General features: G+C 45.1%; 1 protein-coding gene across 1 annotated transcript in view; it reads right to left on the reverse strand.

Annotated features, from left to right (window-relative positions):
* Window positions 1-20574, reverse strand: part of HPRT1 (hypoxanthine phosphoribosyltransferase 1) — a 69127-nt gene that overhangs the window by 27586 nt on the left and 20967 nt on the right. Inside the window, exons 2-3 of the mRNA XM_055122691.1 lie at window positions 19905-20011; window positions 16141-16324 (exon numbers count right to left, since the gene is read on the reverse strand). Of these exons, the coding sequence (XP_054978666.1) occupies window positions 16141-16324; window positions 19905-20011 (291 nt within the window). The remainder of the gene's footprint in view (window positions 1-16140; window positions 16325-19904; window positions 20012-20574) is intronic.

Genomic DNA, 20574 nt, shown 5'->3' on the forward strand with positions numbered 1-20574 from the left:
AGATAGATAGATAGATAGATAGATAGATGCCTCTTGGAGAGCCCGGCAAGCTACCAAGAGTATCCCGCCCGCACAGAAGAGCCTGGCAAGCTCCTTTTGGCATATCTGATATGCCAAATACAGTAACAATAACAGTCTCATTCCCTCAACCCTGAAAAGAGCTTCCAATCGTTGGGAAAGATGAGTAAGGAGAGGCTGCTAAAATCTCAGGGCTGGGATGAATAGAAACGTTACTGGTGCCCACTTGAGTAATTCGACGAACAATGGGATGACGGTGATACAGTGATACCTCCTTATCCATCTGTACTTCCATTTTTATCTACTTTCTTGAACCCAGGTGAAAAGATGAAAATAAAAAGGAGAAGGATGGAATACTATGCAGCTGTTAGAAAAAAGGAGGTCATGAAGTTTGCATATAAGTGGATCAGCATGGAAAGTATCATGCTAAGTGAAATGAGTCAGAAAGAGAGAGACAGACATAGAAAGATTGCACTCATCTGTGGAATATAGAATAATAGACTAGGAGACTAACACCCAAGAATAGTAGAAATAAGTACCAGGAGGTTGACTCCATGGCTTGGAGGCTGGTCTCTCATTCTGGGCAACTCAGAAGGGAACACCAAGTAAAATGGTGGTCGGAGGTCATGCGGGGGAAGGGTGATGCGTGCTGAATGTAGACTAGAGACTGAACGCAATGGCCATTCAGCACCTTTATTGCAAACCACAACACCTAATCAGAGAGAGAGAACAAAAGGGAATACCCTGCCATAGTGGCAGTGTGGGGTGGGGGGAAACGGGACTGGGGAGGGTGGGAGGGATGTTGGGTTTACTGGTGGTAGAGAATGGGCACTGGTGAAGGGATGGGCTCTCAAACTTTGTATGGGAGAAACATGAGCACAAAAATGTATAAATCTGTAACTGTACCCTCACGGTGATTCACTAATTAAAAATAAATTATTAAAAAAAAGGAGAAGGAACTTTGTTTATTCCTATTTGTTTATCCCTAGGAACTTGAAAAACCTCCAGGGAGCAACCAGAACTGCAGCTTGATACAGGAAAAGAAGGGAGAATGCAGGGCCAGAGATGGCTCAAAGCACTGGAGCACAAGCTTTTGCATACTACAGGCCTGGGTTCGATCCCCAGCACCGCACTAGTACCCTAAGCACAGCTGAAAATGACCCCCTAGCAGAGAGAGGGGAGTAGCCCTATATCACCACCAGGTGTGTCCCAAAAAGCCAAAGACAGACAGGCCGAGACAGAAAGAAAACTGCCGTGACAAGTGATGACAAATGATGAGTGGGATGCAAAAGGACAACTTGAAACAAACTGAAGATGCAAGAGAGGCCAATTACCAAGGCGGGGCTCCTGAAAGGATTTCACTACTATGACCGAGGTAGAAAGTTGAGGCTTAGCATTTAAAAATTCAGCCCTAGTTTTGCCTTGAACTTCAGCCCATGCTTTCACGACACTAGAAGAAGTTTGGTGGGGGTGCAGGGGGGTGTCAGTCATTCCCTTCTACACCTCTAGTCAGGCTCCACGTGAATCAAATCATGTTTTCCCTTCATATCATCAAGGATCCTCTGTGCTTTAACAGTTTTCCTGCATTTAGATCAAATATCAACAAGTTTTTTTTTAATTTATTTATTTATTTTTAATTAGTGAATCACCGTGAGGGCACATTTACAGATTTATACACTTTTGTGCTCATGTTTCCCTCATACAAAGTTCAGGAACCCATCCCTTCACCAGTGCCCATTCTCCACCACCCGTAAACCCAGCATCCCTCCCACCCTCCCCAATCCCGTCTCCCCCCACCCCACCCTGCCACTGTGGCAGGGCATTCCCTTCTGTTCTCTCTCTCTAATTAGCTGTTGTGGTTTGCAATAAAGGTGTTGAGTGGCCACTGTGCTCAGTCTCTAGCCCTCATTCAGCCCGCAACTCCCTTCTCCCACATGGCCTTCGACTACATTATAGTTGGTGATCCCTTCTCTGAGTTGCCCTTTCCCCAGAAAGTGAGGCCAGCCTCCAAGCCATGGAGTCAACCTCCTGGTACTTATTTTTACAATTCTTGGGTGTTAGTCTCCCACTCTGTTATTCTATATACCATAGATGAGTGCAATCTTTCTATGTCTGTCTCTCTCTTTCTGACTCATTTCACTCAGCATGAAACTTTTCATGCCGATCCACTCAAATACAAAATTCATGACCTCCTTTTTTCTGACAGCTGCATAGTATTCCATTGTATAGATGTACCAAAGTTTCCTCAACCAGTCATCCGTTCTAGGGCATTTGGGTTTTTTCCAGATTCTGGCTATTGTAAACAGTGCTGCGATGAACATACATGTGCAGATGTTGTTTCGATTATACTTTTTTGCCTCTCTGGGATATATTCCCAGCAGTGGTATTGCTGGGTCAAATGGGAATTCAGTATCTAATTTTTTGAGAATCGTCCATATTGTTTTCCAGAAGGGCTGAACCAGTCGGCATTCCCACCAGCAGTGTAGAAGGGTCCCTTTCTCCCCACATCCTCTCCAACAGCGGTTGCTTTTGTTCTTTTGGATGTGTGCTAGTCTCTGTGGTGTGAGGTGGTATCTCGTGGTTGTTTTGATCTGCATCTCTCTGATGATTAGTGATGTAGAGCACTTTTTCATGTGCCTTTTGGCCATTCGTATTTCTTCCTTGGTAAAGTTTCTGTTCATTTCTTCGCCCCATTTTTTGATGGGGTTGGATGTTTTCTTCTTGTAGAGTTCAACCAGTGCTTTATATACCATTGATATCAACCCCTTATCTGATGGGTATTGTGTAAATATCCTTTCCCATTCTGTGGATAGTCTTTGTATTCTGGTCACTGTATCTTTTGCGGTGCAGAAGCTTTTTAGTTTAATGTACTCCCATTTGTTGATCTCTGTTTTTACTAGATTGCTTAGTTCTGTGTCACCTTTGAAGATACTTTTATCTTCAATATCGTGGAGGGTTTTGCCTACCTTGTCTTCAATGTACCTTATGGTTTGTGGTCTGATGTTGAGGTCTTTAATCCATTTTGATCTGACTTTTGTGCATGGTGTCAGGTCAAGGTCTAAGCCCATTTTTTTGCATGTGGTTGTCCAGTTGTGCCAGCACCATTCAAATATCAACAAGTTTTGTGAAAATATTAGACTTACATACTTTTTGCGGTTTTTTTTGCTTTTTGGGTCACACCCAGAGATGCACAGGGGTCACTCCTCTGCACTCAGGAACCACCCCTGGCGGGAATCAAACCCGGGTCGGCCGCTTGCAAGGCAAACATCCTACCCATTGTGCTATCGCTCCAGCCCCATAGACTTACATACTTTAAACGACATTGCACATGGAAAACAGAAAACCGTAGATACTTGGCCACTGTCAATCAACTCTGCAGTTGCACAGGTGCATGTGCATTACTAGGGATGAAACCCAGGCCCTCACACACACAGAGCATGTGCTCTGTGGCTAATCTACCTATTTAGTCCAAAGAAAGTGTTGCTCTGGGGTGTATGTATGCATGCATCTATGTGGACCACACCCAGCTGTGTTTAGGGATTACTCCCAGCAGTACTGGGGGATTCTAGGTGGTGCCAGGGATCAAATCAGGGCTGGCTGCATGCAAGGCAAGCACTTTCCCCCTACACTAACTCTCCAACCCAGCACTGCTTTATAAAAAAAAAAAAGGTTACCAGTTTTCAAAAGTATATTGATGGGGGGGCGCGGAGAGATCACCCAGCAGGTAAGGCATCTGACTTGCATGTGGCCAACCTGGGTTTAATCCCCGATGCCCCATATGGTCCCCCAAACCTGCCAGGAGTGACTCCTAATCCCAGGAGCAAGCCCTGAGCACCACCAGATGTGATGCAAAAACAAAACAAACAAAAAGGTACGTTTTTTTACCTGTGGTATAAAAACAAAGGTGTATTTGATGAGTTAGGGCCTTCAGACAATCTAGTACAGAACGTGTCATTTTAAGCCTAAATTACTAAATTTTACATTAAATTAAAAGTCAGCTCCTCTGTTGCACAAGACATTGAAAATACCCAATAGCTATCAATGATAGTGGCTCTGCATTAGTTCAGATAGAAAATTTTCCCATAACTATGAAACAGAAAGCTCTAGCAATCAGTATTTTTATGATCAGATCAAAATTGCCAATTAGCACAACACAGTACTAAGATTGCAGAGTGAGTACTTATATGTAATATCATAGTTTCAAGTACATTTTTCAAACCTTCAGAAATTACTGAATCATGGGACTGGAGCAATATTACAGCGGGTAGGGCGTTCGCCTTGCATGCAGCAGGCCCGAGTTCAATCCCCAGCATCACATATGGTCCCCCAAGCACCGCCAGAAGTAATTCCTGAGTGCAGAGACAGGAGTAACCCCTGAGCATCGCTGGGTGTGACCAAAAAAAGCAAAAAGAAAAATTACTGAATCCAATTTTCATGCTTTTCAATACAAGTTCTGGCTTGGGTCTAGGATGTGATGAAATCATCATGGACAGTCAACAGGTCCATGTTATGCTGTGGATACCACATATAAAGAGATGAATAAACTTTTCTGAACGCATTCTTTCACTTCCTTAATTTTCTTTTTATAGGGGGTTTGGGGGCTGGGACCCAGCAGTGCTCAGGGTTTACTCCTGAATCTGCTCGGGGGTCACTCCTGGCGCTGCTCAGGGGAACCTATGAAATGCCAGGGATCGAACCACAATAAGCCACATACGATCTCTCTGCCCCCTTAATTTTACTTTTTAAAACTTTGTGGTTTCGGGGCTGGAGCAATAGCACAGCAAGTAGGGCATTTGTCTTACATGCGGCCAACCCAGGTTAGATTCCCAGCATCCTATATGGTCCCCGAGCACTGCCAGGAGTAACTCCTGAGTGTATTAGCCAGGAGTAACCCCTGTGCATCGCCAGGTGTGACCCCAAAAAAAAATTGTGGTTTCATGGACTGGAGCGATAGCATAGCGGTTAGGGCGATTGCCTTGCATGTAGCCGACCTGGGTTCAACTCCTCTGTCCCTCTCAGAGAGCCCGACAAACTACCAAGAGTATCCCGCCCACACAGCAGAGCCTGCCAAGCTCCCTGTGGCATATTTGATATGCCAAAAAACAGTAACAAGTCTCACAATGGAGACGTTACTGGTGCCCGCTCGAGCAAATCGATGAACAACAGGACGACAGTGCTACAGTGCAGTGGTTTCATAGGACCAAATCTGAATCCTGGACCCTTATGTTCTGAGGTGCTTATATAAGAACTTCAGTTGCCTGAAAATCACATCAAAGTAAAAATCCACCAGAAAGGGCTAGAAAGAGTACTAATTCTTTTTGTGCGAAAGCTTCCTTATACCAGAAGGGGTACACATCCCCATGCCTGCCAATTTATTTATTTATTTTTGCTTTTTGGGTCACACCCAGCTATGCACAGGGGTTACTCCTGGCTCTGCACTCAGGAATTACTTCTGGCGGTGCTCAAGGGACCATATGGGATGCTGGGAATCAAACCCGGGTTGGCCGCGTGCAAGGCAAATGCCCTACCCGCTGTGCTATTACTTCAGCCCCCCATGCCTGCCAATTTAAATGGAACAAATACTTCCTTTCACCCCTGCTTAGTCCGATTAATTCAAGCAGCAGGAGAAAGGCACGAATCAGTTCATTTGCTTCACACAGACAAATGAGAGAGATCACAGAAGACTAGCTTTAGGCAATTGAATGTCAACATCAAAGTGATACACCTACATTTAACTTAGACTTTTCTGGAGAAAAAAGGCCTACCTCCAACTAATTAAATCTACATGGAGACTACAGATGGATTGAAAACTACTGACCTCTGAGAGACACTGTAAGAAACTATTCCATATAAAATAACAGAGTGGGAGACTAACACCAAAGAGTAGTAGATATAAGGACCAGGGGGTCTGCCCCACAGCTTGGAAACTGGCCTCACATGCTGGGGGAAAAGGCAGCTCAGATAGAGAAGGGAACACCAAGTAGAGGATGTTGGGAGGACCCATTCAGGTTGGAAGATGCGTGCCAAAAGTAGACTAGAGACCGAACACGATGGCCACTCAAGACTTCTATTGCAAACTACAACACCCAAAATGAGAGAGAACAAAAGGGAATGCCCTGCCACAGAGGCAGGGTGGGGTGGTGGGGGATGGGGTGGGGGTGGTGAGAGGGATACAGCGATCATTGGTGTAGGTGAATGGGCACTGGTGGAGGGATGGGTAAACGATCACTGTATGAATGAAATGCAAACACAAAAGTTCATTAAGTTTGTAACTGTACATCACAGTCATTCTCTAATAAAAAATAAAAATAAAATAAAATAAAATGACTGATAAAATAGTGAAAAAAAAGGAAAAAAAGAAACTATTCCAGAGGATCCCAAAACTCTATTCCTTAAAATATATTTGTGCTCCTCTGTTCACTGCCACCCTATTCATTTTAGCCCAAATCTGGAAACAACCCAGTGGCCAAAAAGCAGATGACTAGATAAAGAAATTGTGGTCTGTAGACACAATGGAACAGTCTTTGGCTATAGCAACAGACGAAATTGTTCAATTTGCTGCTACGTGGATGGAAATAGAGTATCATGCTGAGTGAAGTGAGAGAGGAGATGGACAGATACGAGTGATCTCTTGCAAGTGGGAGATAAAGAAATATAGTAAAGGAATAACAACGGCCAAAGGCTAGACAACATGAGAACTGGTTGACAGAACTGAACTTTCCCAAGGGTAGAGGGTGGAGGAGGGTATGAGGGGACACTGAGACCATGGGGTAGGGAAGCAGGCACTCTGGTGGAAGGTGTGGGAATAGAACACTGTGTGCAGGACACCCTACCATTAACAGTGTTATAAATCACAGTGCCTTTCCTAAGTTATTTGGTGTGGACACACCATGAATCAGGGTAATTTTTCCTTTGCATGAGGTCCACCCAACAATAATCCCACAAAACATAATTGTCTGACAACTTTTCTTCCTGAAGCTTCCTGAGGTGTGATCATTTTACTAAACTCTATTAGTTAAAAAAAAGCTGACTATAGACTGAACATGATGGCCACTCAATACCTCTATTGCAAACTACAACACCCAAAAGGAGAGAGAACAAAGGGGAATGCCCTGTCGCAGAGGCAGGGTAGGGTGGTGGGGGATGGGGTGGGGTGGTGAGAGGGATACAGCGATCATTGGTGGAGGTGAATGGGCACTGGTGGAGGGATGGGTATATGATCACTGTATGAGTAAAATGCAAACAAAAAAGTTCATAAGTTTGTAACTGTACATCACAGTGATTCTCTAATAAATTTTTTTTAAAAAAGGCTGACTACAAAATTGAACTCACAATAGAGAAAATATGGGGCTGGAGTGATAGTACACAGGGTAGGGTGTTTGCCCTGTATGCGGCTGCTTGGGTTCAATCCCTGGCATCCCAAATGGTCCCCTGAGGACTGCAAAGAGTAATTCCTGAGTGCAGAGCCAGGACTAACTCCTGGGCATCGCCAGATGTGACCCCAAAAGCAAAAAAAAAAAAATACAGAAAATATATTTGCACATTTATGAACTCTTATGGCTTTCTATGCCATTCCTGTCTATACAGTACTACATGCCATTGTTCTAAGATGCACATTTGCATTCTGTTGGGGTTTTTAAAATTTTGGACTTTTTCGGCCACACCTGGCTCTACACTCAGGAGTTACTCCCGGAGGGCTTCTGGGACCACAGGGGTGCCAGAGGTTGAACCCAGGTTGGCCACTGTACTATCGCTCCAGCCCCATCACATTCCTATTTCAAAACTTCTACAATGGTCTACAGCTGACACCAAATTACAACTGCAACTATCGATGTCCTTTTTTGTGTGAGAAATGCCAAAAATGGCTATGCCCAGCATCATGGGAAGTCTTTGTGGCTGGGAAATGGCCAGGGGGCTGCAGCGGCAGCCTTGCAAGCATGAGACCATGAATTTGATCCCTGGGGCTGATCTTGAGCACTCTACATTTAAGAGTCCCTGAAGCTCTTATCTGAGAGGGCTGGAGCCACGAACCATTTCCAGCCACACTGTAGCTGAGTGTGTACCACTAGGTTTAGGTTGTGTGCACCACAACAGGCTGAAGCGATAGCACAGTGACAGGGCGTTTGCCTTGCATGCAGCCGACCCGGGTTCGATTCCTCTGCCCCTCTCGGAGAGCCTGGCAAGCTACCAAGAGTATCCCGCCCGAATGGCAGAGCCTGGCAAGCTACCTGTGGCGTATTCGATATGCCAAAAAACAGTAACAAGTCTCAAGATGGAGATGTTACTGGTGCCCGCTGAGCAAATCGATGAGCAACAGGATGACAGTGACAGTGCACCACAACTGAAGGGTGAGTCGTGAAGCCAGCGCCATGACTGAGGACATGTGCAAGCACTGCAGCCAGGAGTGTGGCCCCCAAGAAGCACATGCTACAACACCCCAAACCGGAAGAGGTGGGGCTCCTCCCTCAGAAACTGGTTAAAAAAAAAAAAACGGAAATCACCCCCAGCATAGTAAGAACTCTTGCTTCTTCCGTGGCAAAAGCAAAACGAAGAGATGAGCTGTGGGGATCTTGACACTCTAGTTCCTATGGTGACAGAGGGCCGGTGGAGCAGAGGTCTTCAAACCACTTCTACAGTCAGCTGGAGGATACTGAAAGGCCAAGAAAAGCTCCACCATTTGAAAGAACGCTCGCTTATAAATGATAAGTTAATTTATGCATCACCATCATCATTATCATCCCGTTGATCGTCAAATTTCTCGAGCTTTCTCAGTAAAGTCTCCAACTGTCCTAGCCCTGAGATTTTAGGAGTCTCTCTTTACTCGTCCTTTCCAAGGATGCTGCATTGGAGGCTCTTTCAGGGTCAGGGGAATGAGACCCAGCATTATTACTGGTTTTGGCATATGAATAAAATATGGGGAGTTACCAAGGCTCTCCCATGTGGGCAGGAAACTCTCGGTAGCTTGCCAGGTTCTCCCAGAGGCAGAAGTAGGCTATAAGATGTCGCGCAGCCACAAAGCTTCCGGGAGCTTGGTTTGAAGTATCTGGGTGTTGGCCGTTGGTGGGATTACACGGTACCAGGGGCAGTCCTTGGGTGTGACCACCTAGCTACTGGAAAATGGGGAACCTGGGTGAAAGAGGCCTAGTCCCGACCCGAGCAGGCTTGGAAGTCTCAGCCCTGGGTCCCACACATCTGGGTTCTTCTGCCTGTATATTCATGCGTGAGGCTTATCCGAACCTGTGGAGAGGGGCCTTGAGCATGGCTGTGGCTAGGCTCCGGAGGTCTTCGGCCATGGGAGCTCTGCTCGGGGCTGGGATTTATTTAATTTATGCAACACTATTTACTTATTTTTTTGGTTTGGGGGCCACACCCAGCAGTGCTCAGGGTTACTCCTGGATTTGCACTCAGGAATCAGTCCTGGTAGTGCTCGGGGACCATATAGGATGGCAAGGATCAAACCAGCACTGGCCACTTGCAAGACAAGTACCCTACCCACTGTACTATCACTCTGGATCCCCTATGCAACACTATCTTCAGAAGAGGACATAAACTATAGTGTGTGTGTGTGTGTGTGTGTGTGTGCACAGAGAGGAGTTTATATTTTTAGATTTGGGGGCTACACCTGGCCGTATTCAGGGCTTACTCTTGGCTGTGTTCAGGGAACCATATGCAGTGCTGGATAGGTATATGACCACACACAGTGGTGCTCAGGGACTATTATTGGCTCTGTGCTCAGGGCTCACCCCAGGTGGTACTCAGGGGACCATATGTGGTGCTGGGGATTGAGAGTATTAAAGGACAAGGGAGACAACTCAAAGGACTGGAACACATGCTCTGCATCCAAGAGCCCCGGGTTCAATTCCCAGCCCCGCAAGTTCCCCGGAGCACCCCTGGGAGCAGCCTGAGCATCACCAAGTGTGGCCCAAATCCTCCCTTTGGAAAAAGTTTAATATAGTATTAGAGGGGCTGGAGAGATAGTATACAGGAGGTAGAGTGCTCGCCTTGGATACAGCTGCCCCAGACTTGATCCCCGGCACTAAATATGGTCCCCCTATGTCCATCAGAAGCAATCCCTGAGTGCAGAATCAGGTGTAAGCCTTGAGAACTGCTTTCTGTGGCGCCCAAAAAAACAAAGAAAACCAAAGCATTAGAAATAAGAGCAGGGGCCAGAGCGATAGTACAGTGGGTAGAGCATTTGCCTTGCCCACAGCCGATCCAGGTTCAATCCCCAGAATTCCATATGGTCCCGCAAGCACCACCAGGAGTGATTCCTGAGAGCAGAACCAGTAGGAACCCCTGAGCATTGCTGGGTGTGACCCAAAAAGCAAAAAAAAAAAGGAATAGTTGATTTTAGGGTAATTTAATTCATTTATCAAGTTTCTGTGGTTGTATGTTTTCGGCAGTGTTTTTAGAATCAGAAATTTAACTTCTTTTTTTGATTTTCGGGTCACACTCAGCGATGTACAGGGGTTACTCCTGGCTCATGCACTCAGGAATTACTCCTGGCGGTGCTCAGGGGACCATATGGGATGCTGGGAATCAAACCCGGTTCGGCCGCATGCAAGGCAAATGCCCTACCCGCTGTGCTATTGCTCCAGCCCCCTGAAATTTAACATTTTTATTTTGAAGAAAAAGCAGAGAGGTGTGCAGATACTGTTACTGCTCCTTACATATTCTGAGAACATTTGCTTGTTCATGGGGCTTTTCTTTAGAATTAATACATATCAATCAAAGGTTAATTCACTATGCCGAACTGGTCAGGATCAGCAGGTTAAGGCTATACTAACATCAATGTTAATGATGCTCCAAGCAATTTTAAATCTCCATTTGTGATTTAACCTAAGTTGCCTGGCTTTTAAATATTCATATATAAGTAGCTTTGATGACAAGCTAATGAGTATTAAATAGAGTAGAAATGTTACTTCAAAATAACAGAAAATATACCAATATTTTATATTCCTATGTTTTAGCAGTAAAACGACACAGAATTTCTCATTAAAAAGAACCAGTACTCCTTTCCTTTCAGTGAAAATGAAGCTCAACATGCTTGTGCTTTGGTTTGTGTTTTCACAATTTTTTTTAAAAAATGTGGACTTCAGATCAATAATCCTCTACAATTTAAATCCTACTGAAATAAAATGTGTTTTCAAAAATTGAAAGTACAGGGCCATAGAAATAGCTCAAGAGGCTGAGTATATGCTTTTTGCTTGCGGGAAGCACATTTTCTCCAGTCCCAGCAAGAGCCAGGAGAGGTGAGGGCCCCCACCCAATAAACTGCAAGTCAAAATGGAATGAAACTACTCTGTGTTTCTACTGCTTCAAATTGATCTTAAAATTATGAAATATTTTGTGAAACATTAAACCCCCACTGTAATGGGTTTTCTTTTCTTTTTAGTTTTTGGACCACACCTGGCATGCTTAGGGTTTATTCCTGGCCCTGCATTCAGGAATTACTCCTGGTGGGGCTCAGGGGACCATATGGGATGCCAGGGATCGAACCTGAATCAGTTGCATTTAAGGCAAGCACCCTACCCACTGTACTATCTATCCAGTCCCTTACTGGGTTTTGTTTGAGAAAAAAAATAGAACCTTCAGTGCAAATCCCCAAAGGGATAAAATATATATCATAAAGTGACAAGACTGCTAATGTGTAAGGGAAGGTGAATTAAGAGGGTACAGTGAGGGGCTGGAGCAATAGCACAGCGGGTAGGGTGTTTGCCTTGCACGCGGTCGACCCGGGTTCGATTCCCAGCATCCCCATATGGTCCCCTGAGCACCGCCAGGAGTAATTCCTGAGTGCAGAGCCAGGAGTAACCCCTGTACATCGCTGGGTGTGACCTAAAAAGCAAAAAAAAAAAAAGAGGGGCCAGTGATAGTACAGCAGGTAGGTAGCTTGCCTTGCACGTGGCAGAATCTGAGTTCAATTCCTGGCACCATATATGATCCCCCAAGTCCCACCAGGATTCCCGAGCACAAGAGATTCTTTACTCTTTGAGCCAGCAGTAAGCCCTGAGCACTGTCCGTGTGTGCCCCAAAATAAATATATGAAAGCAAAAAGGAAAGTCAATCATAGGGTCTACCAATAGCTGCCTGTTTTCTTTTTGCCTGTTGTGGGGGTAGTGTCAGGGAATTAAGACCAGGGCTTACATATTCAATGAAAAGGTTCTACTACCAAGCCCTATAAGGACCCGTTTCTACCCTAAAGGACAACACATGAAAGGGCAGGCAGCTATAGTGATACTACAACGGTCTAGATTTAGATCTCAGCATAGGACAGCAACACGCGAGTGTGCATATATCCATGTACATGACCAACTTAGTATAAGTAAAAATTCTAAGTCTGTGCTTAAATGAGTCTTGATTTCAAGCAAGTCCTAAATGAGGTAGCACTTCTTTTTTTAAATTTTTTAAATTTTATTGAATCACCATGAGATAGTTACAATCTTTCATGTTTGGGTTACAATCTCACAATGGTCAAACACCCATCCCTCCACCAGGGCACATTTCCCACCACCAATATCCCGGGTATACCCCCCCCTTTCTCACCCTCCCCCTGCCTCTAAGGCAGACAACATTCCCCATACTCTCTCTCTACTTTTGGGCATTATAGCTTGCAACACAGACACTGAGAGGTCATCGTGTTTGGTCCATTATCTACTTTCGGCATGCATCTCCCATCCCGACTGGTTCCTACAGCCATCATTTTCTTAGTGATCCCTTCTCTATCCCATCTGCCTTCTCCCCTCCGCTCATGAAGCAGTCTTCCAGCTATGGGAGCAATCCCCCTGGCCCTTGTATCTATGGTCCTTGGGTGTCAGCCTCATGTGATGGAGGTAGCACTTCTGAGTAGGAAAAAAAGCGCCACAAAGGGTAAGGTTTTAATGAGCATGGGAAATTGGGCTGATTGGACTTAAATCGTTGCACAACAGCAGCGCTACTGACAGGAATGAAGAAAAGGGCAAAGACTTGGGTGACTGTAATAAATAATTAACGAAGAGAATAAAGGTTGAATGCTAAAGTCAGAGGAGTAGTTTTGTTCTCCTCGAAAAAAAAATAAAGAGAAGGCACAGAGATAATACTGCTTCAGAAAGCAGCAGCAAGCAAAGAACTGTTCTAAATTTCATTTGATTTTCATGGATGTTTGCTTTGTTTTTATTTTATGGCGTGGGGGGAGGCTTCCTTGACAGGGTTCAGGGAACATTGGGGTCGCTCCCCAAAGTCCTCAGCCTGGGTAAGCAGGCCTGACAGTTCAGTGCTTAGGCCTGGCGGTGTGGTACTGCTGGCCCAACGTTACGCCAGCAGAGCTAGTGAGGGTTCATAGGCTGCCAGGGATCCAATCCCGGGTGTCGCATATGCAAGGTTTTGCACAGTCAGTCATTTGGGCTCTCTCCTGGCCTCTGACCTAATTTTAAAGAACCGAGGAGCATTCCTTTCTTCCTGGGCAACTCCTGGCAGTGCTAGAGGTTATTCCAAAGCTCCATGGTAGCGGCTGTAGGGGGTATGAGCAATTATCAGGTGCTGGGGAATGAATCTCGGTTTACCATATGCAAAGCAGGTGGCCCAGCCTATTGAACGCGCTCTCTGGTCTGAGAGCCCACTGTTTAAGGAAAACGGCAACGCACAGGGACTGCGTAACACCAACACATAGCCCAAAATGGTAGACAGCAGGGTCTCTACAAGTGGGCTACAACAATCCAGAGGGGTGCTAGGGACCCTTTCTGTTTGTCCCCTTAGATTTCTAAGGGGCTAGTGATTTTTTTCTCCTGGAAAGAAGGTTTGAGCAATTCTGGTCTGGAATAATGAAGTTCAAACATTCCCACCACCAAAAAAATTGGGTATGATAAAATTCACATATCAAAATCACACTGATTTTCCGAGGCAAACCAAATCTCAGTAGAAATTTGAAAATTTATTTAAAAAACTGTGTTGGCGTGGATGTGGGGAGAAGGGGACTCTCCTTCACTACTGGTGGGAATGTCAACTGGTTCAGCCTTTTGGGAAAACAATATGGATGTTTCTCAAGAAACTAGAAATTGAGCTCCTGTTTGACCCAGCAATACCACTTCTGGGAATATATCCCAGAGATTCAAAAAAGATACAGTAGAAATGACATCTGCACCTGTATGTTTATTGCAGCACTATTTACAATAGCCAGAATCTGGAAAAAACCTGAGTGCCTGAGAACAGATGACTGGTCAAAGGAACTTTGGTACATATACATAATGCAATACTACGCAGCTGTTAGAAAAGATGAAATCATAAAATTTTCATATAAGTGGATCAAGATGAAGAGTATCATGCTAAGTGAAAAGAGTCAGAGAGAGAGAGAGGGACAGACATAGAATGACTGCACTCATTTGTTGAATATAAAGTAACAGAATGGGAGACTATCACCCAAGGATAATAGAAATAAGGGCCAGTAAGATAGCTCTTGGAAGAGCTTGGAAGCCGGCCTCACATACTGGGGGAAAAGGCAGCTGGGATAGAGAAGGGGCCACTAAGTGAATGATGCTTGGAGGGCTCGCCCGGGATGGGAGATGCGTGCTGAAAGGAGACTATAAAGCAAACATGATGGCCACTTACTACCTGCATCACACACCATAAAACCCCAAAAAAGAGAGAGAGTAAAAGGGAAAGTGCCTGTCACAGAGGCGGGGGTAGGGGATGGGGGTGGTGGGAGGGATACTAGGAACATTGGTGGTGGAGAATGGGCACTGGTGGAGGGATGGGTACCTGATCATTATATGACTGAAAGTAATCACAAAATTTTGTAAGTCCGTAACTGTATCTCATGGTGATTCATTAAAAATACATTTTAAAAAAATTTTTTAAATAATAGTGGAGGGGCCAGAGAGATACTATAGCATGGATAAAGCATCTGCCATACAAGTAGCCAAGTTTGATTCCCCGAGCCCTGCTGAATTATCCCTGAGTGCAGAGCCAGGAGTAAGCCTTGAAAACCACTGCATATGATCCAAGAAAACAAAATTAAGTTAAATTAAGTACAGGGGTTAAGGCACAGCCTTGTATATGCATCCAATCCTTATTTGTTCGCCAACAAAACATCTGCTCCCTCAAGTACACCACCAGAGGTCTCTCCTGAGCACAGAACCAGGAATAGCCCCAGAGTACTGCCAGCTCTGACTTCCAAACCCAAAATAAGTTATCAAAGTTAATTAAATACATGCGTATGTACCATGACCACATTTTTTTAGCCACACTGATTCTGGTTCCATCCATACGCAGTGTTAGCACGGCTCGCTGTTTCACTACCGAGAGCATGAGACACAGGCAGAGTGGCTAAACCAAGAGCGCCTTCTCCACTGTGCCAGTGTTCTCCTCTCCATGCTCTCTAGGAAGCACTTGGTAACCCTCATTTATCGGACCTAGCTGCAAATACCTTACATCAGCCCCCACAACAAATCTTCACCGTCAGTAAAGAGAGTTAAGAGAAAAGTAGCCCCAGATGGCTCAGCGAGACAGGACTGAGGGTAAGGTGCTCGCCTTAAAGACAAGCCATGGGGCTGGAGCGATAGCACAGCAGGTAGGGTGTTTGCCTTGCATGCGGCCGACCCGGGTTCGATTCTCAGAATCCCATATGGTCCTCCGAGCACCGCCAGGAGTAATTCCTGAGTGCAGAGCCATGAGTAACCCCTGAGCATCGCTGGGTGTGACCCAAAAAGAAAAAAAAATAAGACAAGCCATGCATTTCATCCCCATTCCCCAGTTCAATCCCCACCGCTGCATTTGGCCTCCTGAGCATCACCATATTCACTCCAGAACAGAGCCAGGAATAGACCCTGAGCGACACAAGGTGTGGCCCCAAACCACTCCCCACCCCGCACCAATGTAACTCAAAAGTGCTAACAGAAATTCCTCTGAGTTGACATTTCAAAATACCAACAAAACCAAACCTTATCATTAAGTAGAAAGCCTGAAAGGTGACTATTTTAAAAAAGATAATAATATCTACTTGCTAGAAAGCACAAGTGAATACAAGTGAATACATTAGAAAAATAGTACTGTGCCCAAGTGCATGGAACATATAAGTATGTTGTGCAGAACAAAAATAAGTCCCATGGAAAACCTGTTTTTTTTTTTTTTATAAAGTATCATACTTACGCAGTAACTCTTTAGTCTGATGAAATCGACGGTCATAGGAATTGATCGGTCGCTGTTTCTGTTTAGGGCTTTGATGTAATCCAGCAGGTCAGCAAAGAATTTGTAGCCCCCCTTGAGCACACACAGGGCTACGATGTGATGGCCTCCCATCTCCTTCATCACATCACGTGCGAGCCGCTCTGTCCTGTGGGAATTAACCAATGGGGAAGTAATTGGTACTGTAACAGAGATAGAGTTCAATGTCATTGCCAACAGCCTTCCAGCTGCCCCAGGATGTAGCCCCGCAACAGAGCACTCATCTGGCATCTGTGAGACCCTGGGAACTATCTCCTAGTGGAGAGGAGAGGTAAGGAGGGGGGGAGGAGAGGAGAGGAGAGGAGAGGAGAGGAGAGGAGAGGAGAGGAGAGGAGAGGAGAGGAGAGGAGAGGAGAGGAGAGGAGAGGAGAGGGGAGGGGAGGAAAGAAAAGAAACCACCACCAATGAAACTCACACCTTTAAAATCTGGCGATTCTGCCTCATGAGCAGGGGAGAAGGCAGCTAGAATAAAAAAGAGATCACTAAGAAAATGATGGTTGGAAGGATCGGTCGGGATGGGAGATGTGTGCTGAAAGTAGATAAAGGAATAAAAGTGATGGCCTCTGGGTATCTGTGTTGCAAACCATAATGCCCAAAAGTAGAGAGACAGACTATGTGGGAAATTGTCTGCAGGGAGGCAGGGAGAGGGTGAGAAAGGGCGGGTATACTGGGGAGATTGGTGGTGGGGAATGTGCGTTGATGGAGGGATGGGTGTTTGAACATCATATTATTGTAACCCAAACATGAGAGCTTGTAACTGTATCTTACGGTGATTCAATAAAATGAATTTTTTAAAAATAATAATAAAAAAATTTAAAAAATAAAATCTGGCGATGGTCTGGGGGAAAGTCATCCCAGATAGAGAAGGGAACACCAAGTAATATGTGATTGGAGATCCTGCGCGGGGAGGGAGATGCGTGCTGAAAGTAGACTAGAGACTGAACAGGATGACCACTCAATACCCCTAATGCAAACCACAATACCCAAAAGGAGAGAGAGAGATATCAAATTGCAATGCCCCGCCACAGAGGTGGGGTGGGGTGGGGGGGATGGGATTGGGAGGGTGGGAGGGATACTGGGTTCATTGGTGGTGGAGAATGGACACTGGTGGAGGGATGGGATCTCAAACATTGCATGAGGGAAAAACCAGCACGAAAATGTGTGAATCTTTAACTGTACCCTCACTGTGACTCACTAAATAAAAAATAAATTTAAATAATAAATAAATAAATAAATAAAATGCAGGGAGAAGGGGAAAAAATCTGGCGATGGTTTTAAAATTCCCAGCATCCCATATGGTCCCCTGAACACCGCCGGGAGTAATTCCTGAGTGCAGAGCCAGGAGTAACCCCTGAGCACACCAGGGCCGCACGCAGCAGTGCTCAGAGGCCACTCTAGGCTGTGAGCTGAGGGTCACTCTGAGCAATCCTCATGGAATGATTGTGGGACCAGGGACTGAGCCCAAGCATCCTGCAAATTCAAATGAAGATACCCTTTGCACCTTGCTGATTGGCAAGTTCTGAGTAAATAAAATTTCCCCAATAACATAAAGTATTCAAAGAGGCAAGAAGGAAAAGTGAACTCTCATATACCAGTGGGAGTCTACCAATTATTGCAACCTCTTAGGGATAATTTGGCGTATCCAATCCTGGATTCAATAGGTGCCTTCCTGTTGACCCAGAATTTCCACATCAAGTTGACCAAGTGCCCAAACAAGTGGAAAAGGATATTTTTTCCTTTTTAGAATGCTCAATAATAGTAAAATAACAGAAGATCTTACATGTTCATCAACAGGAGGGCAGGTAAGAGCAATCATGGAATATTGAGAAAGTGGAAGGTTACACAACATGCTCGGTCATACATCAATATATGGGTTCATTCTGAATGCACTACTATAAAAATGTCAGATATAGTTGAGGTCTAGATGAGAGTACATGCCTTTATGTTAAAAAGGATATGCGGGGGGGCTGGAGCGATAGCATGGCAGATAGGGCGTTTGCCTTGCACGCGGCCGACCCGGGTTCAATTCCCAGCATCCCATATGGTCCCCCGAGCACCGCCAAGAGTAATTCTTGAGTGCAGAACCAGGATTAAACCCTGAGCATCGCCGGGTGTGACCCAAAAAGCGAAAAAAAAAAAAGAAAAAGGCTATGCGGGCCAGAGAGATAGTATAGCAGGTAAAGTGCTTGCCTTGCAAATGGCTGAACCAGAATCAATCCCTGGCACCACACAGCCCTGTCAGGAGTGATTCCTGAACAGAGCCAGGAGTAAGCCATGAGTACAGCAGAGTATGCCCCCAAATCAACAGCAACAAAAGAGCAGATGAGTGGGATAGTACAGGAGTTAAGGGACAGGCCTTGCATGCATGTGGCTGACACTGCATAAAGTCCTTTGAGTACCACCAGGGGTCACTCCTGAGCATAGAGTGCGGCTGAGTGTGGCGGGCAGCTGTGCACTCACTGTCCACCCACCCTCACCCCTCTCCCCTGCCCCGCAACTATACAGGTATATTTACATAGTATATTTACATAGAGTACCCATGCATTTTGTGTGTGTGTTTCTGTGTGTGTGTGTGTGTGTGTGTGTGTGTGTGTGTGTGTGTGTGTGGAGAGAGGAAACGTGCATAGGAGGCCAAGGGAAAGATCTTTTGCCTTTTCTCATTTATAGCCTTCCTCATCAGTACATTTTATAACACTGGTATAATTTTTTTTTTACTTAAAAAAGGGGTAAAATATGGAAGGGAGCTTGGGAATGTTGTTGGAAGGAAGTTGACACTGGTTGTGGGATTGGTGCTGCAATGCTATATGCAACTATGAGTAATTTGGTAAATTACACTTCTTTAATATTTTTTTGTTATTGAGAAAGTATGAATACATTTCCATAAAATAAATGTGAATTTTTCTCAAAAAGAATATATGTATATATAATGGCCAGACACAGGACGGATGGCTAGTACAGCAAGCAGGATGCTTGCCTTGCACGAAGTCCCTCTATGGGCTCCCAGCACTGCCAGGAGCAACTCCATAGCATAGCGCCAAGAATAAGCCTGAGTACCAGCAGGTGCGCCCCCCCCAAAAAAAAAAAAAACAGACAGACACAAGACCAGCTAATTGAAATGGCATTCATTTCGGGAGTGGGGGGGGATTTCCAGCTCAAAGCAGATCATCAAGAAAATCTGATCTAGGGGCTGGAGAGATAGCACAGTGGGTAGGGTGTTTGCCTTGCACGCGGCCGACCCGGGTTCAAATCCCAGCATCCCATATGGTCCTCTGAGCATGGCCAGGGGTAATTCCTGAGTGCAGAGCCAGGAGTAACCCCTGTGCATTGCCAGGTGTGACCCAAAAAAAAAACTTAAAAAAAAAAATCTGATCTTACCTTCACGCGCTTCAGTTTCAGCCCATCATTCTGTTCAGGGCTGAGAAATCCAAGACTATGGGACTACAGTTAATTCTTTCAATCTCGCTCCGTGTTTACTTGATTCTACTCCCCACAGGCTCTCCATATACCGTAACTTAGACTGGGTAATTAGTAAGTCCTGCCTCCTTGCCTTGTAAACAGGGCTTTGAAAACAGAAAGCTGCTACTATTGACAAAATGGCCTCATGTATGGTCTAATAGCAACGTAGAGTTGCTGCCACTTAAAATTAAGGTAAGAGAAAAACAAAAACATCAATATAAGAGCTTACTAACCTGTCCATAATTAGTCCATGAGGAATAAACACCTTCTCCAAATCCTCTATGTAGTGATTAGGAATACAAAATAAGTCGAGGTCAAAACCTGGTTCATCATCACTAATCTGAAAGAGAAATACAGTTGTTTCAGTGAAAGCATAACAGCACACAAATACTTGATCGCATTTAGAGGTCAAGAACCATTTACCTATCAGAGCAATTTAGACAGCTGTCATCAAGAATGATAAATTAGACCAAGAAGTCATCCATATGTGTTAAGAGAATATACAAAAGCAAAAGTATATGATTAAGATGATGAAAGTGGGGCTGGAGTGATAGTACAACAGGTAGGGGATTTGCCTTGCACGTGGCTGACCTGGGTTCAATCCCATATGGTCCCCAAAGCACTACCAGGAGTAATTCCTAAGTGGAGAGCCAAGAGTAACCCCTGAGCATCGCCAGGTGTGACCCATAAAGACAAAAAGCCAAACTTAAAGACTAGGAAAATTATCACGACTGAGGGTACAGTGGTGACAATGCTTGCCACACCCATACCCCCATGTGGTCCCCCAAACCAGCCAAGAATGATCCCTGAGTTCAGCGCCAGGAATAAGCCCTAAGCACAGCCAGATATGGTCCCCAAAACAAGATTATAAAAGTATGATCTTGGTATAGGGGTTTCCTCACA

Source organism: Sorex araneus, chromosome X (genome assembly GCF_027595985.1).
Source record: "Sorex araneus isolate mSorAra2 chromosome X, mSorAra2.pri, whole genome shotgun sequence".
Lineage (NCBI taxonomy): Eukaryota > Metazoa > Chordata > Mammalia > Eulipotyphla > Soricidae > Sorex > Sorex araneus.